The 15,769-nt window shown below is 35.3% G+C and overlaps 2 protein-coding genes across 2 annotated transcripts in view; both read left to right on the top strand.

Moving 5' to 3' along the window:
- Positions 1 to 15,769, top strand: part of LOC101895728 (prolyl 4-hydroxylase subunit alpha-1) — an 80,028-nt gene that overhangs the window by 45,239 nt on the left and 19,020 nt on the right. The gene's annotated exons all lie outside the window — the stretch shown is intronic.
- Positions 12,284 to 15,374, top strand: LOC101898319 (myb-like protein AA). Its single transcript, XM_011294329.3, has 2 exons — positions 12,284 to 14,425; positions 14,509 to 15,374. Exons 1-2 carry the CDS (start codon positions 12,740 to 12,742, stop codon positions 14,842 to 14,844), a joined length of 2,022 nt encoding a protein of 673 aa, XP_011292631.2. The 5' UTR covers positions 12,284 to 12,739; the 3' UTR covers positions 14,845 to 15,374.

The raw sequence follows: 15,769 nt of genomic DNA, 5'->3' as shown, positions 1-15,769 counted from the left end.
TCCAAATGCCACTCATGGCACATTTTTCATCTTCTACTTTCCGCTTTACACCTTTCCTGTACACCGGGATGAATAAATAGTCCAAAAGACAATAAGGAATATGATGGTGGGACCAGGTATTCTTCGGCCAGGACAAAATGCACACACGCACACATCTGAATGAACAACAATTAAGACAATTAAATGAAACAAATGTCGTTGTTGTTTGTTGGCCCGTATGACGGCGCTGTAGGCTGAAGACTGTGTGTGACGACAAAGCTGATGATGATGCCGGTTTAAAATTTTCTTGGTGCTGTTGTTGTTACTATAATGGATGCCAATACAAATTTGCTGGCATGTGGCACGAGCCATTGCATATACATTATTACCACTACCAATGCAACTCACACAAGAACACTGTAGGCAATATCAGCAGCATCAACACCGTCATCAAGCAAGGACCGCCAACATTTGATGTCAGGAAGAGCCTTTTTTATTAAAAAGAGGAAACAAATGTAGGTTGTTCCACATACTCCAAAAACCTGAGTGTGTCCTTTTGTGGCAAAAAGAGAGAATGGAAATAAGGGAGAGTATGGGAGAGAGAGAGAGAGAGAGAGAACGTGATAAGCAAGAAATACAAAACAGTTTTAAAACAGCTGACAGCTGTTTAGTTGGATCCTGTCTGTTGAGACATCAGCAAAAACAAAGACGAAACGTTCTCGTTGTTAATGTTGTTGTTGTTGTCTCAAGGCTGTTGCACTTTAAAGGAGCAACCGAACAGCCACCACAATTCCAATAGCAGTTAGGAAATAAAAATATTTAAAATGTTTAAATTAAAGGATCTTTTTTTGGGTTACGAGGGATAGGGAGATAATTTGGGAAGATTGTAATAAAAATAAGAAAAAATCTGTTGATTCTGATGACTGATATACGTTTAACTTCAATCTAACTACACCATTTTGCACCATCAGAATCTTGGGTTCCCGTGAAATTAAAATGTCTATGTTTTGGATATTTTCTAATTGATTTTCTAATTGAGGAACACATTCTCGCAAAAAAAAAAAAAAAAAAATTAAAGGTAGTTTCAGGTTCTAAAACATTTCCTATATCATTACCATATTTTCCAAAGTAACGATTTGAAGACTAAAACATTATTCCATTACGGATGTTATAAAAAGATTTTGGAGTGTCCGAACTTAACGTAGTTTTTATTTCTTTTATATATTGACCCTTTTTCAGGGAGGTCCCAGAAGCACACATTTTGTAATCAATATCGGCCATCTTGAGACTTCTTCCATTATGATGGGCACCAGTTAGACCAGGAAATTAAGGACACATTTTTAAAGAAATTTTCATGTCTTCTCTCACACAAGAATAACTGGAATTTTCACCCCTACCTCTTAACAACAAAATTTTGTTGTTGTTTTCTTAAAATGCGGGTATTTCTTTCTCATTCGATATTGAGGATCCTCCGCTGAATGCCATTTTATAAAAAAAAAAACATTTATATAATTTCTATAAGAATAAGAATGGAGGGATCGTAATCAACAAATGGAATGCGCTCCAGCATTTCTATCACAACATTTGTACAATTTCCAGTATTTGTTGTCGTTTTTCTTGTTTTCGAACCACATCCGTTTGCTGCTCCTGTCCAAAGGACATTCATTCTGCCTTTCAGTTTGATGGCGATGATGATGATAATAGTAGTTGTATGCATCGAGCCTGCTGCTCATCACAAGAAAGTAGTTTAGTTGTATATCCTGTTTCCTTTTTGTATAGTTGTTTGAGAATTTGAGAAGGGGAAATTTAAGATATTATTTGTTGGTCTTTGTTTTTTTTTTAGTTTTGTTCAACAAGTTATTTTTGTTGTTGACGAATATTTAGGTGGGTATAAAGTTTGATTATAATATTTTTGAAGAGTAACTTTCTACGTAACTATGAAATGCCACAAAAACCGCATATAGAGACTAACGACGTTTTTGTGGAGAAATATGATTCAGTAGGTTTTTCCGATGTAGATTTGCTGAAAGCATTTCATTTGCTGACTAGCAATTCAAAGATCGTAGTTTCAACCGCTTCAAGTAGAAAAGCAACTAAGAAACTCCACTATTTGGAAGGAACTTGAAAATTTTCAAAAAAAAAAAAAAAAAAAATCCAAAAACTACCACTTAAATGAAAACCATTATCCGACTATACGAAGACGTGCAACTGCTTACAAAATTATTTGTCACAGTTCCAGTGAATAATGTCGCAAATAAACATTAAAATATCGAATATAGGGAGGTACGATTAGACGGGAGACACACGAAATTTTTTGTTATGGCCTGTAGTACCCATTACGAACTTTAAATACCAAATTTGTTATAATCCCGGTGTATAATGTTGCTGAAATCATCAAAATAACGAATATCTTAAGGTACCGTCATATGAAGACGTGGACCTGCATAAAAAGAGTTTTTTCATAGGCTGTAGTACCCATAACGAACTTCAAATACGAAAATTTTAATAATTCCGGTTAAAAATCGCCCTAAAATCCTGAAAATACCGAATATCGCGGCTATACAAAGACGTGGACCTGCATACGAACATTTTTACCATAGATTGTAGTACCCATAAAGATGTTCCAATACGAAATTTGAAACGATTCACATGAATAATGTTGCTGAAATCCTGAAACCCGACTATCGGGAGTTACCGTTATATGGCAACTATACGAAGACTTGGACCTGCATACAAAAATGTTTGTCATAGGCAGTAGTACCCATTACAAAGCAATTGAAAGATCGCAGGTTCAAACCCTTCAAGTAAAAAAGCAACTAAATTTGGCTAGGCCGAACTTTTCATACCCTCCACCATTTGGAAGGAACTTGAAAAAAATTAAAAAAAAAATTCAAAAACTACCACTTAAATGAAAACCATTATCCGACTATACGAAGACGTGGACCTGCTTACAAAATTTTTTGCAATAGACTGCAGTACAACAAGTACAAAAATCATGAAAATACGGAGTATCGGGAAGTACCGTCATATGGAGGCTATACCAAGACGTGGACCTGCATACGATTTTGTTTTTGCAATAAGTTGTAGAACCCGTTAAGATCTTTCAAACGAAAATTTGAAACAGTTCCAGTGAATAATGTCGCTACAATCATGAAAATACCGAATTTCGGGAGGTACCGTTATATGGGGGCTATCCGAAAACATTAACCGATATGGCCCATTTATGAACTTAACCTGCCTACTGGTAAACTATAGATGTATACAAAAATATAGCCTTCTATATCAATTCGTTCGAATAGCGTGATTACAACAGATAGACAGACATATTGTCATCGCAAGGTCATCTTTGAATTTTACGCTGATCCGGAATATACAGGGTGAGATAAAAAACTGCAACAAAGTCCAACGCCATAATTTTTATTTTTTTTTAATTTTATTAAATAAAAGCAAACAAATAAAAAAGCTGTAAGTTCGGCTTGGCCGAACTTTGAATACCCTCCACTATTTTGTACAAATTTGGCAATTTTCAATAAATAACATCCGTTAAAAATTCTGTTAAAATCTCAAAAATATCGTCGTCTATACGACGCCGTTGACATGCATAGGCAACTTTTGTTATTACAATATTCAAATGCGAAACTTGAAAAAATCTGTTTATAACGAAGCTAAAATCATCAAAATACCGAATATAGGTAGGCATCATGGGGGTTATAAAATGTGGACCTGCACAGACAATTTTCTGTCATAGGCTGTAGTATTCATTACGAACTCCAAATACAAAATTTGAAACAATTCCGGCATATCATGTCGCTAAAATCATCAAAATACCGCATATCGGGAGGTACCGTTATATGGGGGCTATACGAAGGTGTGGACCTACATTTTCAATACCAAAAGTCCTGCAGACACGATACACATTTGTGTAAATTTTTATCAACTTCCTTCATTTCCTTCGGAAACTAGAGTGATTTCCACAGGCGGACAGACGGACGGACATTGCTAAATCGACATAGAATTTAATGCAGATCAAGAATATATATACTTTGTGGGGTCTAACTTAACTTAACTTAATATACCCTCCATACTATGGCAGAGGGTATAAAAATGTCGGAAATAGCCTCACATTTTAGAATAAGTTTAGATTTGTTCGAATTATGGTCTTCAAAGGGCCAAAGAAACCGTCACACGCTGCCCGAATGTTGCTCTGCAGTATTTTGGCCCATTCGACTCTTTAGTATTTTTTAGTGCCAACCTTGCTTTCCAAAATACTCCAGACACAATAGTCCAACGGATTGGTATCCGGAGATTTTGGTGCCATTGTGCGCTGGAAATGAAGTGAGGAACCTCATTTTGTAACCATTCTTGAGTGTCGCTTGCTGAGTGCGATGGTGCTGAGTCCTGTTGGAATGTCCAAGGTCTGCGGACAAAATGTTTGCGGGCCCAAGGCTTTAATACATCCTCCAGAATATTTTCGCGATGATATTCATTTTGTTTGTTTACAAACTGCTGGACAACGAATGTTTCCTCATCGGAGAAAACCAAATTCGGCAGTTCACCACTATCGGCCAAGCGAAGAAACTCTTTAGCTCTTTTGAGTCTATTTTCTTTCCGTTGCGGTGTAAGTTCTTGTACTTTTTGGAATTTCAATGGCTACCCCGAGCTCATTTTTCAGTATTTCCCGAATCCACTTCCTTAACGTCGGTCTACGCTACCAGTATCACGGTAACGAGCGATTTTACGAGACACAAAAGATTTGTTTACATTTAAATGCTGGAGTGCTCTAACGATAGCCACTTGTGGCTTTCCAGCCAAATATAAAGAAATCACACTATCACGCTTTAAATCCATCACGAATAACTTTATTACTGGATAATTCTCATCAAAATGCTTTTGTACTCGTCCTGTTTTTTTTTTTTTTTGTAATGATGTTTTTTGCCGCTGAAACTGGGTTTTGGTTGTCAGCAAGTTTTCATTTTTAAACTATTTGAAAAGGATACATAAAACTTGATTATTTCCTTACCAGATGTTCGTAAGTTTCGTTATAAAAAACATATTCGGAAAACTTAAATAAGAATTAAATTTATACTTCTGTACCCTCTCTAATGTTTAAAGGTTTATATCGCTTCTTTGCAACTACTCTTGTAGAACCCAAACAACATTTTAATTGTTGGAATATTGGACGTAGTTTTTTGCTTAAATGTTCTGAGAAGAAAACGAGAAATTATATCCTTGGGCACCATTTCAATAGAAGCTACAAAACAAGTTTTTGAAATTTTGCAAAAACACAACAAGAATTTTGATGTTTTGTTTTTAAACTGAGATAAAAGCATGTATTTGTTCCCAATTAAAATTTAATACATAAGTACGCATGATAGATTTCGTCAAAAATGAAATGAAATGATGCTATAAGGAAAACTTTAATTTCAAAACAAAGTCTTAAATTAACGGAAATTTTAAAAATAATTTTTCCCATAATCAATATCCCTAGCATCCCATGACTTGTCTATTAATTTCCAATTCGCCTACAGAATTAATTGCTTTGCATTATCTAATCGCAGACATTTCCTAAACCTAAAAACCACTCCTTTACAAAAATGTTTTATTTGTTGTGATTTTTCTCCAACACACACCCTCAAAACTACACTTAAACATATCAATTGTCCTCTTGGGATCCCCTAAAACATGTCTGGCAGCATCCCCAGTGATTTATTTACTCTATTATTTTACTTTTATGGGAAAAGTCATTCGTGAATACACATTCTCTCCCCTACCAACAACAGAATTTCCAAAATCTCTCTGGTGGCTATTGTGACAATTAAATTTGTACAGTGCCTTCAGTCTGCACCCCCTCTTCATCATTTGGCTACTGATTTCCATAGAACTCAATATAAAATAAATTTTATTTGAAATCGAATATCATTGACATATTTCTTTCAGAAGACTATTGAATTGAGTTTTATTTTGTGGTTGTTATGTTAGGGGGTGTAGTTGTTTAAATATTTAAATTTTTGGGTAAAATTTTAGTAAATTATTGTGGGAAAGTTGTTTTGTGGAAATTTGACCATCCTAAATGTCAATCAGTTTTCCACACATAGTCACTACTTGTGTTCACTTTCAAGGCAGTTCACAACTCACAACATTTTTAACTGATAGTATGATTACAAATGAAAAGTTTCACATAGAATTTATTTCATAGAAAATCTCCATGGATTTTCTCATAGAAAATCTCCATAGATTTTCTCATAGAAAATCTCCATAGATTTTCTCAAAGAAATAGATTTTCTCAAATCTCCATAGATTTCCTCATAGAAAATCTCCATAGATTTCCTCATAGAAAATCTCCATAGATTTCCTCATGGAAAATCTCCATAGAAGTTCTCATAGAAAATCTCCATATATTTTCTCATAGAATATCTCCATAGATTTTCTCAAATAAATAGATTTTCTCAAAGAAATAGATTTTCTCAAATCTCCATAGATTTCCTCATAGAAAATCTCCATAGATTTCCTCATAGAAAATCTCCATAGAAGTTCTTATAGAAAATCTCCATACCTTTTCTCATAGAATATCTCCATAGATTTTCTCAAATAAATAGATTTTCTCAAAGAAATAGATTTTCTCAAAGAAATAGATTTTCTCAAATCTCCATCGATTTCTTCATAGAAAATCTCCATAGATGTTCTCATAGAAAATCTCCATATATTTTCTCATAGAATATCTCCATAGATTTTCTCAAAGAAATAGATTTTCTCAAATCTCCATAGATTTCCTCATAGAAAATCTTCATCGATTATCTCAAATAAATAGATTTTCTCATAGAAAATCTCCATAGATGTTCTCATAGGATATCTCCATAGATTTTCTCATAGAAAATAGATTTTCTCATAGAAAGTCTCCATAGATTTTTTCATAGAAAGTCTCCATAGATTTTCTCATAGAAAATCTCCATAGATTTCCTCATAGAAGATCTCCATAGATTTTCTCATAGAAAATCTCCATAGATTTTCTCATAGAAAATCTCCATAGATTTTCTCATAGAAAATCTCCATAGATTTTCTCATAGAAAATCTCCATAGATTTTCTCATAGAAAATCTCCATAGATTTTCTCATAGAAAATCTCCATAGATTTTCTCATAGAAAATCTCCATAGATTTTCTCATAGAAAATCTCCATAGATTTTCTCATAGAAAATCTCCATAGATTTTCTCATAGAAAATCTCCATAGATTTCCTCATAGAAGATCTCCATAGATTTCCTCATAGAAGATCTTCATAGATTTCCTCATAAAAAATCTCCATAGATTTTCTTATAGAACTTTTTTTATAGAATTGATTTTCTCATAGGGAATCTCCATAGATTTTCTCAAAGAAATAGATTTTCTGAAATCTCCATAGATTTCCTCATAGAAAATCTCCTAAGATTTTCTCATAGAAAATCTCCATAGATTTTCTCATAGAAAATCTCCATAGATTTTCTCATAGAAAATCTCCATAGATTTTCTCATAGAAAATCTCCATAGATTTTTTCATAGAAAATCTCCATAGATTTTCTCATAGAAAATCTCCATAGATTTTCTCATAGAAGATTTCCATTTATTTTCTTATAGAAAATCTTCATAATTTTTTCAAAAAAAATTCTAGATTTTATCATAGAAAATTTTTAGATCTGAATATTTTCTAATATAAAATCTGAATATTTTCTCATAGAAACTTTTTAGATTTTCTCCTAGAAACTCTCTAGGTTTTCTCCTGGAAACTATCTAGATTTTCTTCTAGATTTTTTCTGGATTTTCTCCTAGAAACTCTGTAGATTTTCCCCTAGAAACTTTCTGGATTTTCTCATAGAAACTTTCTAGATTTTCGTATTGGACATCTCTTTATTATTAAAAAAATTATAGAAAATCTATCATTTTTTTATATTAGGAAATCACGGAATTTTCTCATAGAAAATCTCTCTTTTCAGAGAAAAAGAAAAGCTCTGGATTTTCTCCTAGAAAATCTCTGGATTTTTTCAAAGAATATCTGTAGAATTTCTCATAAAAATCTCTAGTTCTTAAGATCTTCTCACTGAAAATCTCAAAATTTTAAAAGACCTTTAGATTTTGTATAATATTTACTGGGTAAAAAATATGTTTTTGAGTTTGTTGGAAATTGTCAGTGACCCACATTTTTACCTACCTTGATGAAACATTACTTCGTTTTATATCCAAATTCTTACAAAATGCATAATGTTCTGAAGAAATAATCCATAATAAGGATCAAACTCAAACGAGCCATTAAAAATCATCACAAATCCACACAATACATTTATTTACCTAACTAGGTGTGGGGGTTTAAACGCGGATTTCTTTCCATTCACTCTTTTTACACCACCTCCTCTTCCTGCATTTCCTCCTCGGCAAATATTGCCATTATAGCAAAGGGTGTTTCATTTCCAAAATCGATCAATATCAATGCCCTTAGCCAAAGGCTGGAAAAAAAGTAACGGTCGTTTCGCCCATGGTGTCCTTAAATTGCCACACAAACAATGAACGAAGGGGGAAAATTTCCTTATCAAAGGAGCGGAGCAGCAGCAGCACCACCACCACCATCAGTATTTGTTGTTTGTTTAAGTATAAAATAATTTTTGGTTATGAACACAACAACAACAACCAATAAGAGAAATAAAAATGTTTTAATAAAAGCCGGCTGCGTTTGCGTTTTTGTTGAGCACACAACATAAGCAACGCATAATTCCATTTTCAACCCTCATTCTGCCATTGGTGATAGTGAGCGGTATTTTGCTGTGCGCGGTGTTATACTGCGTAGTGTTGTGGCTGTTGTCACAGCTACTACTCACTTTTCTGTTATTTGTTCGATTACACTTTGGCGCATATAACACGAGTCAATAAGTTTACATACGATAGGCACAGTGGGATGGGAAGAAGATTTAAGGAAATCCTAACCATAGGAAACTGAAGTGGTGAACCAACAGTATAAATATTTCTAGGCTATAACATTATTTACGATTAGTGTTACAAAAATAAAAGGTTGGTCGGGACAGCTCATATTTAACATTGCCCTGAGATTGGATCAAAATGGTTTAAAAAAAGTAAACATTTTCTGCTTCGAATCGCTCCTTATTTAGTATATCACCTTGCGTACCATCCGATAATCGGACGAACTGCATGATATGGATGGATCTACAGAAATCGTTCTGAATTTATTTTGTACAAAAATATCAGATAAAGACTATAATTTGTACGAAACACATATTTGATCAATACGATATTTACTTTTACTTTTTCAAAGCCTATCATAATGGATTTTTAAAGAAGATTTTTGATTTTTTTCAATCGTGGATTTTTTAAAGAATATGCAGGGTGAGATAACGCCTTAATTTTTACATTTTTTTTTTCAAATTATATTGAATGAATGCAAAAAATGTCGGAAATAGCTTCAGATTTTTAAATAAGTTAGATTTGCTCGAATTGATCACATTTGGCACGAATTATAGCCTTCAAACGGCCAATGAAACCGTCACACGCTGCCCGAATGTTGCTCTGAGGTATTTTGGCTCATTCCCGGCGAAGCGCTTGCGTGAGGTGTTCGACACTTTGGTATTTTTTAGTGCCAACCTTGCTTTACAAAATACTCCAGACACAATAGTCCAACGGATTGGTATCTGGAGATTTTGGTGGCCATTGTGCGCTGGAAATTAAGCGAGGGACCTCACGTTAGAACCATTCTTGTGTGGCGAGTGCGGTGGTGCTGAGTCCTGTTGGAATGTCCAAGGTCTGCGGCCTCAAGAATATTTTTGGGATAATATTTGGCATTTATTCTGATGCTGATTAATACGAGCGGCGAGCGACCATCGCCTCTTAAGGCGGCCCATACCATCACCATGGCCGGCGCTTGAGTTCTGGTGGCCAAACGAAGGTGCACATTTTCAGCTGACCTCTGTGACAAGCTGACACGATCATTTTGTTTGTTTACAAAAGGAGAAAACCAAATTCGGCAGTTCACCACTTTCGACCAAGCGAAGCGACTCTTTACCTCTTTTGAGTCTATTTTCTTTCTGACGCGGTGTAAGTTCTTGCACTTTTTGGAATTTCAATGGTTTTACCCCTAGCTCATTTTTCAATATTTGCCTAATGGAATATTGCGATATGTCCAGCTCACGAGCCGGCACCTGCCAGGCGGGTTTCGATCAAGTCTCTTCTTTACTTTTCGAACCATTTCTGCTGATGTTGCTGTTTCCTTCCGTCCATTTCCTTGGTGTCGGGCTACTCTACCAGTGTCACGGTAACGAGCGATGGTACGAGACTCTAACGATTTTTTCACATTTAAATGCTGGAGGGCTCTAGCGATAGCCACATGTGGCTTTCCAGCCAAATATAAAGAAATCATACTATCACGCTTGAATTCCATCACAAATAACTTTTTTACTGGAAAATTCTCACCAAAACGCTTTTGTACGCTTGTAAAAAATAAAATGAGCTGTCACTGGAATAATTTTAACAGCTGTCAGACAAGTGATTTAGAAATGACAGCAGTCTGAAGTTGGTCGAAGTTTTTCCATCTCACTCTGTAGAATTCGAGTTTAGGACTGGACAGAAGACTACCAACTTGAGCGGTCATCGGGCAATATTTAGCGGGTAAAATAAACCATAACTTTTAACGAATGAAACGAACATTTTCTCTAAACCGCAATAATTTGTAATGCCGGCCAAATCATAAATACGTAAAATGTTAACTTTGAGCATTACAGTAATGCTGATAGCAAATCATGAGATATATTGTGAAATAGGTACAATATATATGTAAAAAATAGATTTTTTTTATTCTACTTATAAGTCAAAAACCGCTGGACAATTCTTATCAATTCGGAATGGTATATTGCCAGAATAGGATAAAATCTAAGAAAATCGCGCAAAAATATGTCAATAAAAAGTCAAATATTCCAAATTACAGTGTTGTGTCGGCTCCGTACGACTATAGCCTTTGCTTAATTGTTTTTAAATCGATCGTATCAACTGCTGGCTGAGCTACTCATCAACAATTTTAAATTCATATTTAGGTGACAGGACTATGAAATCGATTTAGTCGTGATTCGCGACTATTTAATATTTTCACCGTTTTGCGGGAGTTTATAGAAGTGGGTTGATACCGTCTTTTTGCATCTGAAACTAATTTTATACAATTATTACGATAAGAGAATTTTCATTCAACATTCTTTGTTGTTTAACGACTCTGAAGTCGTCATAATATACATTTTCGAAAATTAAAAAAAATAATAAATTTTTAAATAAATTAAATTGTCCTCGATGTTTATCCTATCGCTACCACTGTGCCACACATTTCCTCAGCTCAGCACTAAATTGAGTCGGTTGAGTTGTTTGCAACTGTTTGGTTTATTTCCTTTAATACGTTCATGTTTGTGGCAGCAGGAGCAGATGTTTCCTTGAACGGAACGCGCCAACCTTATTGTGCACGTGTGTGTACATATACAGTGTTGCGCGTGTGTGTGTAAGCAGTTGCGCATGTGTGTTGGTTTTCTGTCTTGCCACACTGGCGCACATTGAAGACAGACTAATATATGGATATCTTTGAAATTTATTCTGTTTAGGGGAGCGACAACATCGGCCGAGCTGATGCATGATATACATCAATGAAAAATATTTTTAACGTATTTTTTGTTCATTACCTTTATGGTTGGTGGTATATTTTGTTGTTGCAATTGTTACCCCCGTGTCAGTGAGTTGTTCTTTCTTCTACTTTTTGTTGTGCATGACTGCTTGGGCTGCCAAGCAACTAGCCACCAGGCTGCAGTTGTTTAAGTCAGTCTTCAAGAATCGTTCGGAGTGGAAAGTTGTCCTTGCTCTCGTTGTTGTCGTGAGAGAGTTGTATTTACCAAGAGAATAGTTTTGGAAAAATTATATTTTTTATTACAATTTTAATTGTTGAAGAAAATTGTTGAATTTTCTAATTTAAAAAAAAAAAATTGGATACGAATAAAAAAGGAATAAAAATCGGAACATTTTTGCTGAAAAAAGTGATGATCTTGAAGTTATAAAAATTAGAAATTGAAGAATTAAAAAAATAAATAAATAATAATAATACAAAATTGAATCATTGTTGATATATAAAAACAATCTATTAACAATTTCGAGAAATGAGTTATTAAAACGGTTCCTTAAAGATTGAAAATCTTTTAATATGGGAAAACATTCCTAGCTGCCTCCGACATTTTTTAAAAACTAGAAACTTTTTAATAAAATAATAACGTGAAACTGATATCAAAAAGCTTACAACTTTGAGAGAAGCTTATAAATATTTTTAAACAAAATCACATGAAGGACTATCAAGGCCTATCAGCTGGATCCCCAATAACAAAAAAGATCGGTTCCCTGAATTGAAAAAAGACTGTCTGGATCACCCAAAGGTTTACAAATTGGAAAATACCAAATCCAAAAACGTGTATCTGAAACAAAAATTCAAAACTTAGCAAAGATTCTTTACTGGAAATTTTGAAATAAAATTGTTACAAGGAAGTTTACAAAGGAGGCTCAAACTTTCGTTCACAAATCGGGAAATTCCGAGACCATAAAACCTACAAGCATTTTTTATTGATATTTTGACAACAATTTCCGCTGTAAAAGATCCTAAAGAAGGCCTAAGCTCCGATTATTTAAATATTTTCAACTTACTAAATCATCTTGGAAAAAAGTTTCTTTCTTAATGCCACAATCCTGCTAAGAAATCCCCAAAAATCCAACCATGTCCACCAAGCACAACTATACCAATCCGGCTTTTTGCCAGAACAGTGAATTTTATCCAGTACCCTCAGCGGCCGCTGCTGCCAATAAGGAAAATGTAGAATCCATTTACAATCGTAGCTTACAGATAAATTTCAATGGAAATGCGACACGCTATGATGCACGCGATAGTGCGGGACCCTTGCGTATTCAGCGAAGCATGTCAACAAGATCGGTGGCCATAAAGAAAACAAAAACGGAATCGGCAACACCAACCATACACCAGCAATTGCATCGGCAACAACAGCAACATTATGAAAGACAACAACAACAGCAGCAACAACCACCACCACCGCCACTATACCAACAACAACAACAACTTTACCAATTGCAACAACAAACATTGCGTCCGGCCAACTTAAATCGTACAGCTGAACCCTTCGAAATGCGTTCAGGTTCAGGGCGTTATGCTTTGGTGCCCGTCGAAGAATTATCCACAGACATGAATAATCGTTATGCCATAGTTCCAGGGCCAGCAGCCGAATTACAAGGCATGAACAACTCTACCAACAACAACAACACGAATGGCAACCATCAGCCCTCACCCTTGGTTACCACTCGACGTTATGCCAAATCTCAAGATGATTTAGATCGTTATAGCTCACAGATACAACTGGATCAAGATGAGCCCCACTCCTTTCATGAAGATCCCACAGGGGGTGGTGGTGGTGGTGGGGGTTCAGGACCCTATGCCAGTCTGCCACCCGTTTTGGAGGCCGGGAAATTACATCCAAAGCGGCGTATTTCTTTACAAAATCGCCAAAGCTCTCAACAAAATCTCCAGGCCCCCAAAATCAAACATGCCTTCTCCAGTGATTTTGGCAGCAAGACATTTCTGATTGTGGACAAAAATTCCAATCAACGCTATCAAATGGTGCCCACGGCGGAGGATGAGGAACTGGTGGATGATAATCAGGAAATCATACAAATGCACAATGGTAAGGCGCATCGTTATGCGGTTATACCGGCCGAGGATGATGATGACTATGAGGATAACAATGAAGAAGAAACCTGTCTCAGTAATCCCGATTTGAATCACAGCCAAAATTTCCTGCCTCTTGGCTATGAGACAACCCGTACCCCCATGCGGACCTCAACGCCACAGAAGGGCATGTCCATGGGTAATTTGGCCTCATATCCCAGTACTCCGCTAAAAAATCCCCAAGCCACAAAAATGTTGCATGAATTACTATCAACACCCAGAAAAACTCCCGGTCAAAATAGTCGCCCCAATACACCACGGAATATGTATGCATCCCAAAGAGAACTGAGAATACAATATGCCCAGCAGGGACAACAAATTAATTTTTCCGCCTCGAATCACTCACAAATTCAGGCGCCACCATTACTGCCTAGGAAAAATTCTCATCTCTCGCCGCAACGTTTACATTATGAGACCGTAAAACCGGTGGTTACACCTCCACATCAAAATGATCGGACCATGGCTGTGATACAACCTCGAGTGGCTGGAACGGCATATCCCCAAATTGAGGAGGAGGATTGCAGCAGTATACAAGGCAAGGCCGGCAACAATCAATCATATCCCCAGAAAATCGTCAGTGCCACCATAACATTGGCCATTGTTTCGTTGATGTTGGTCCTGGGAAGTTCCATGAATTCGGCCCTCATTGTCTACATGATAGCCCATGTAAGTTTTATATGATTCTATAAAAGAGACAACGTTTTAATTATCTTCTCTCTCTCTCTCTCTCTCTCTCTCTCTCTTTGCAGTTGGGCCGCTCATTTTACCTACAATTCAGTTTGGTGGCTGCCATTAGCGGTGTGGGATTGGGTTTCCTTGGCTTCCGTTCCAGACACTGTGAATGGCTGCCAAATCGTAGCTATACCTCCGGCTATATTTTGGTTACCGTATTTTGTCTGCTGAAATGTTGTTGCCTTTTGGTTATCCTGGTATTGGATCCATATCCAGGGTTACCCTTACATGATGTCACCACAGGAATTATTTTGGGTCTGTCCACCTTTACCATGTTCTTTATTGGTTTGGGTGTGATTGGTACACTGTGGTGTTATCGTCCACCACCAGATAATAGAGTTAATGTGGTTTAAGGAAATTCGATTTTTGTTAAATTAATTCTGTTTTTATGTAAATTTATTTTCATTTTTTTTAATATTTTTTGTTTTATTGTTTATTTATAATTTTATATCATATATCACATACATATATACATATTTATTCCAAACCCAAACAATTGACGGCTAAAATACCAAAAAATCCAAATTTTTAGTAAACTACTAGAGTTAATATGTTCGCACCACTCCAACGATTCCATTTAACTAGAGGCTGTAAATAATGTAGTATACCAAAATATATATAGAATTTATTTTAATTATAGTTATACATATATGTGGAAATGTTATATTTCTTTTAGAATATTTGTTGTATATTTTATTCCATCGAATCTGAGATATCAAGGGTTGTAGTTTTATAATGAAAATATGAATATATATATTAAGGCGTATTGTTTTAAGTTTATGTTTCTAAGGTTGTGTTTCAATGATTAGTTTTTAAGTAAGATAACCTTAAATTGATAAGGAATATTGTGTATAAGACCAATAAATATTTTTTATGGATGAAATTGTTTCTTTTTAAAGTTTTATTTAGATTTTATATTGATATCTAGCCTGATAACACTCGCATGTATTTTAGGATGCTTCGAAATACTACAGGATGAGATAAAAAAACTGCAACAATATCAGACGATATAATTTTTACATTTTGTTTTCAAATTTTATTGAATGAAAGCAAAAACTGTCGGAAATAGTATCAAATTTTAGATTTGTTCGAATTGGTCACCTTTGGCACGAATTATGGCCTTCAAACGGCCAATAAAACCGTCAAACGATCCTTGAATGTTACCCTGAGTTATTTTGGCTCATTCCCGTCGAAGCGCTTGCTTGAGGTGATCGACACTTTGGTATTTTTTAAAAAAGTGTCCAAAATACTCCAGACACAATAGTCCAACGGATTGGT

Source organism: Musca domestica, unplaced genomic scaffold (assembly GCF_030504385.1).
Source record: "Musca domestica strain aabys unplaced genomic scaffold, Musca_domestica.polishedcontigs.V.1.1 1, whole genome shotgun sequence".
NCBI lineage: Eukaryota > Metazoa > Arthropoda > Insecta > Diptera > Muscidae > Musca > Musca domestica.
The sequence above is the reverse complement of the archived record's forward strand: the minus strand, read 5'-3'. Positions and strand labels throughout refer to the sequence as shown.

Bases quoted from the DNA above. Each gene is read 5' to 3' on its own strand.
- LOC101898319 (XM_011294329.3), top strand. From the start codon at position 12,740: ATGTCCACCAAGCACAACTATACCAATCCGGCTTTTTGCCAGAACAGT. The intron at 14,426-14,508 runs GTAAGTTTTATA...CTCTCTTTGCAG, and splicing joins TTGTCTACATGATAGCCCAT to TTGGGCCGCTCATTTTACCT.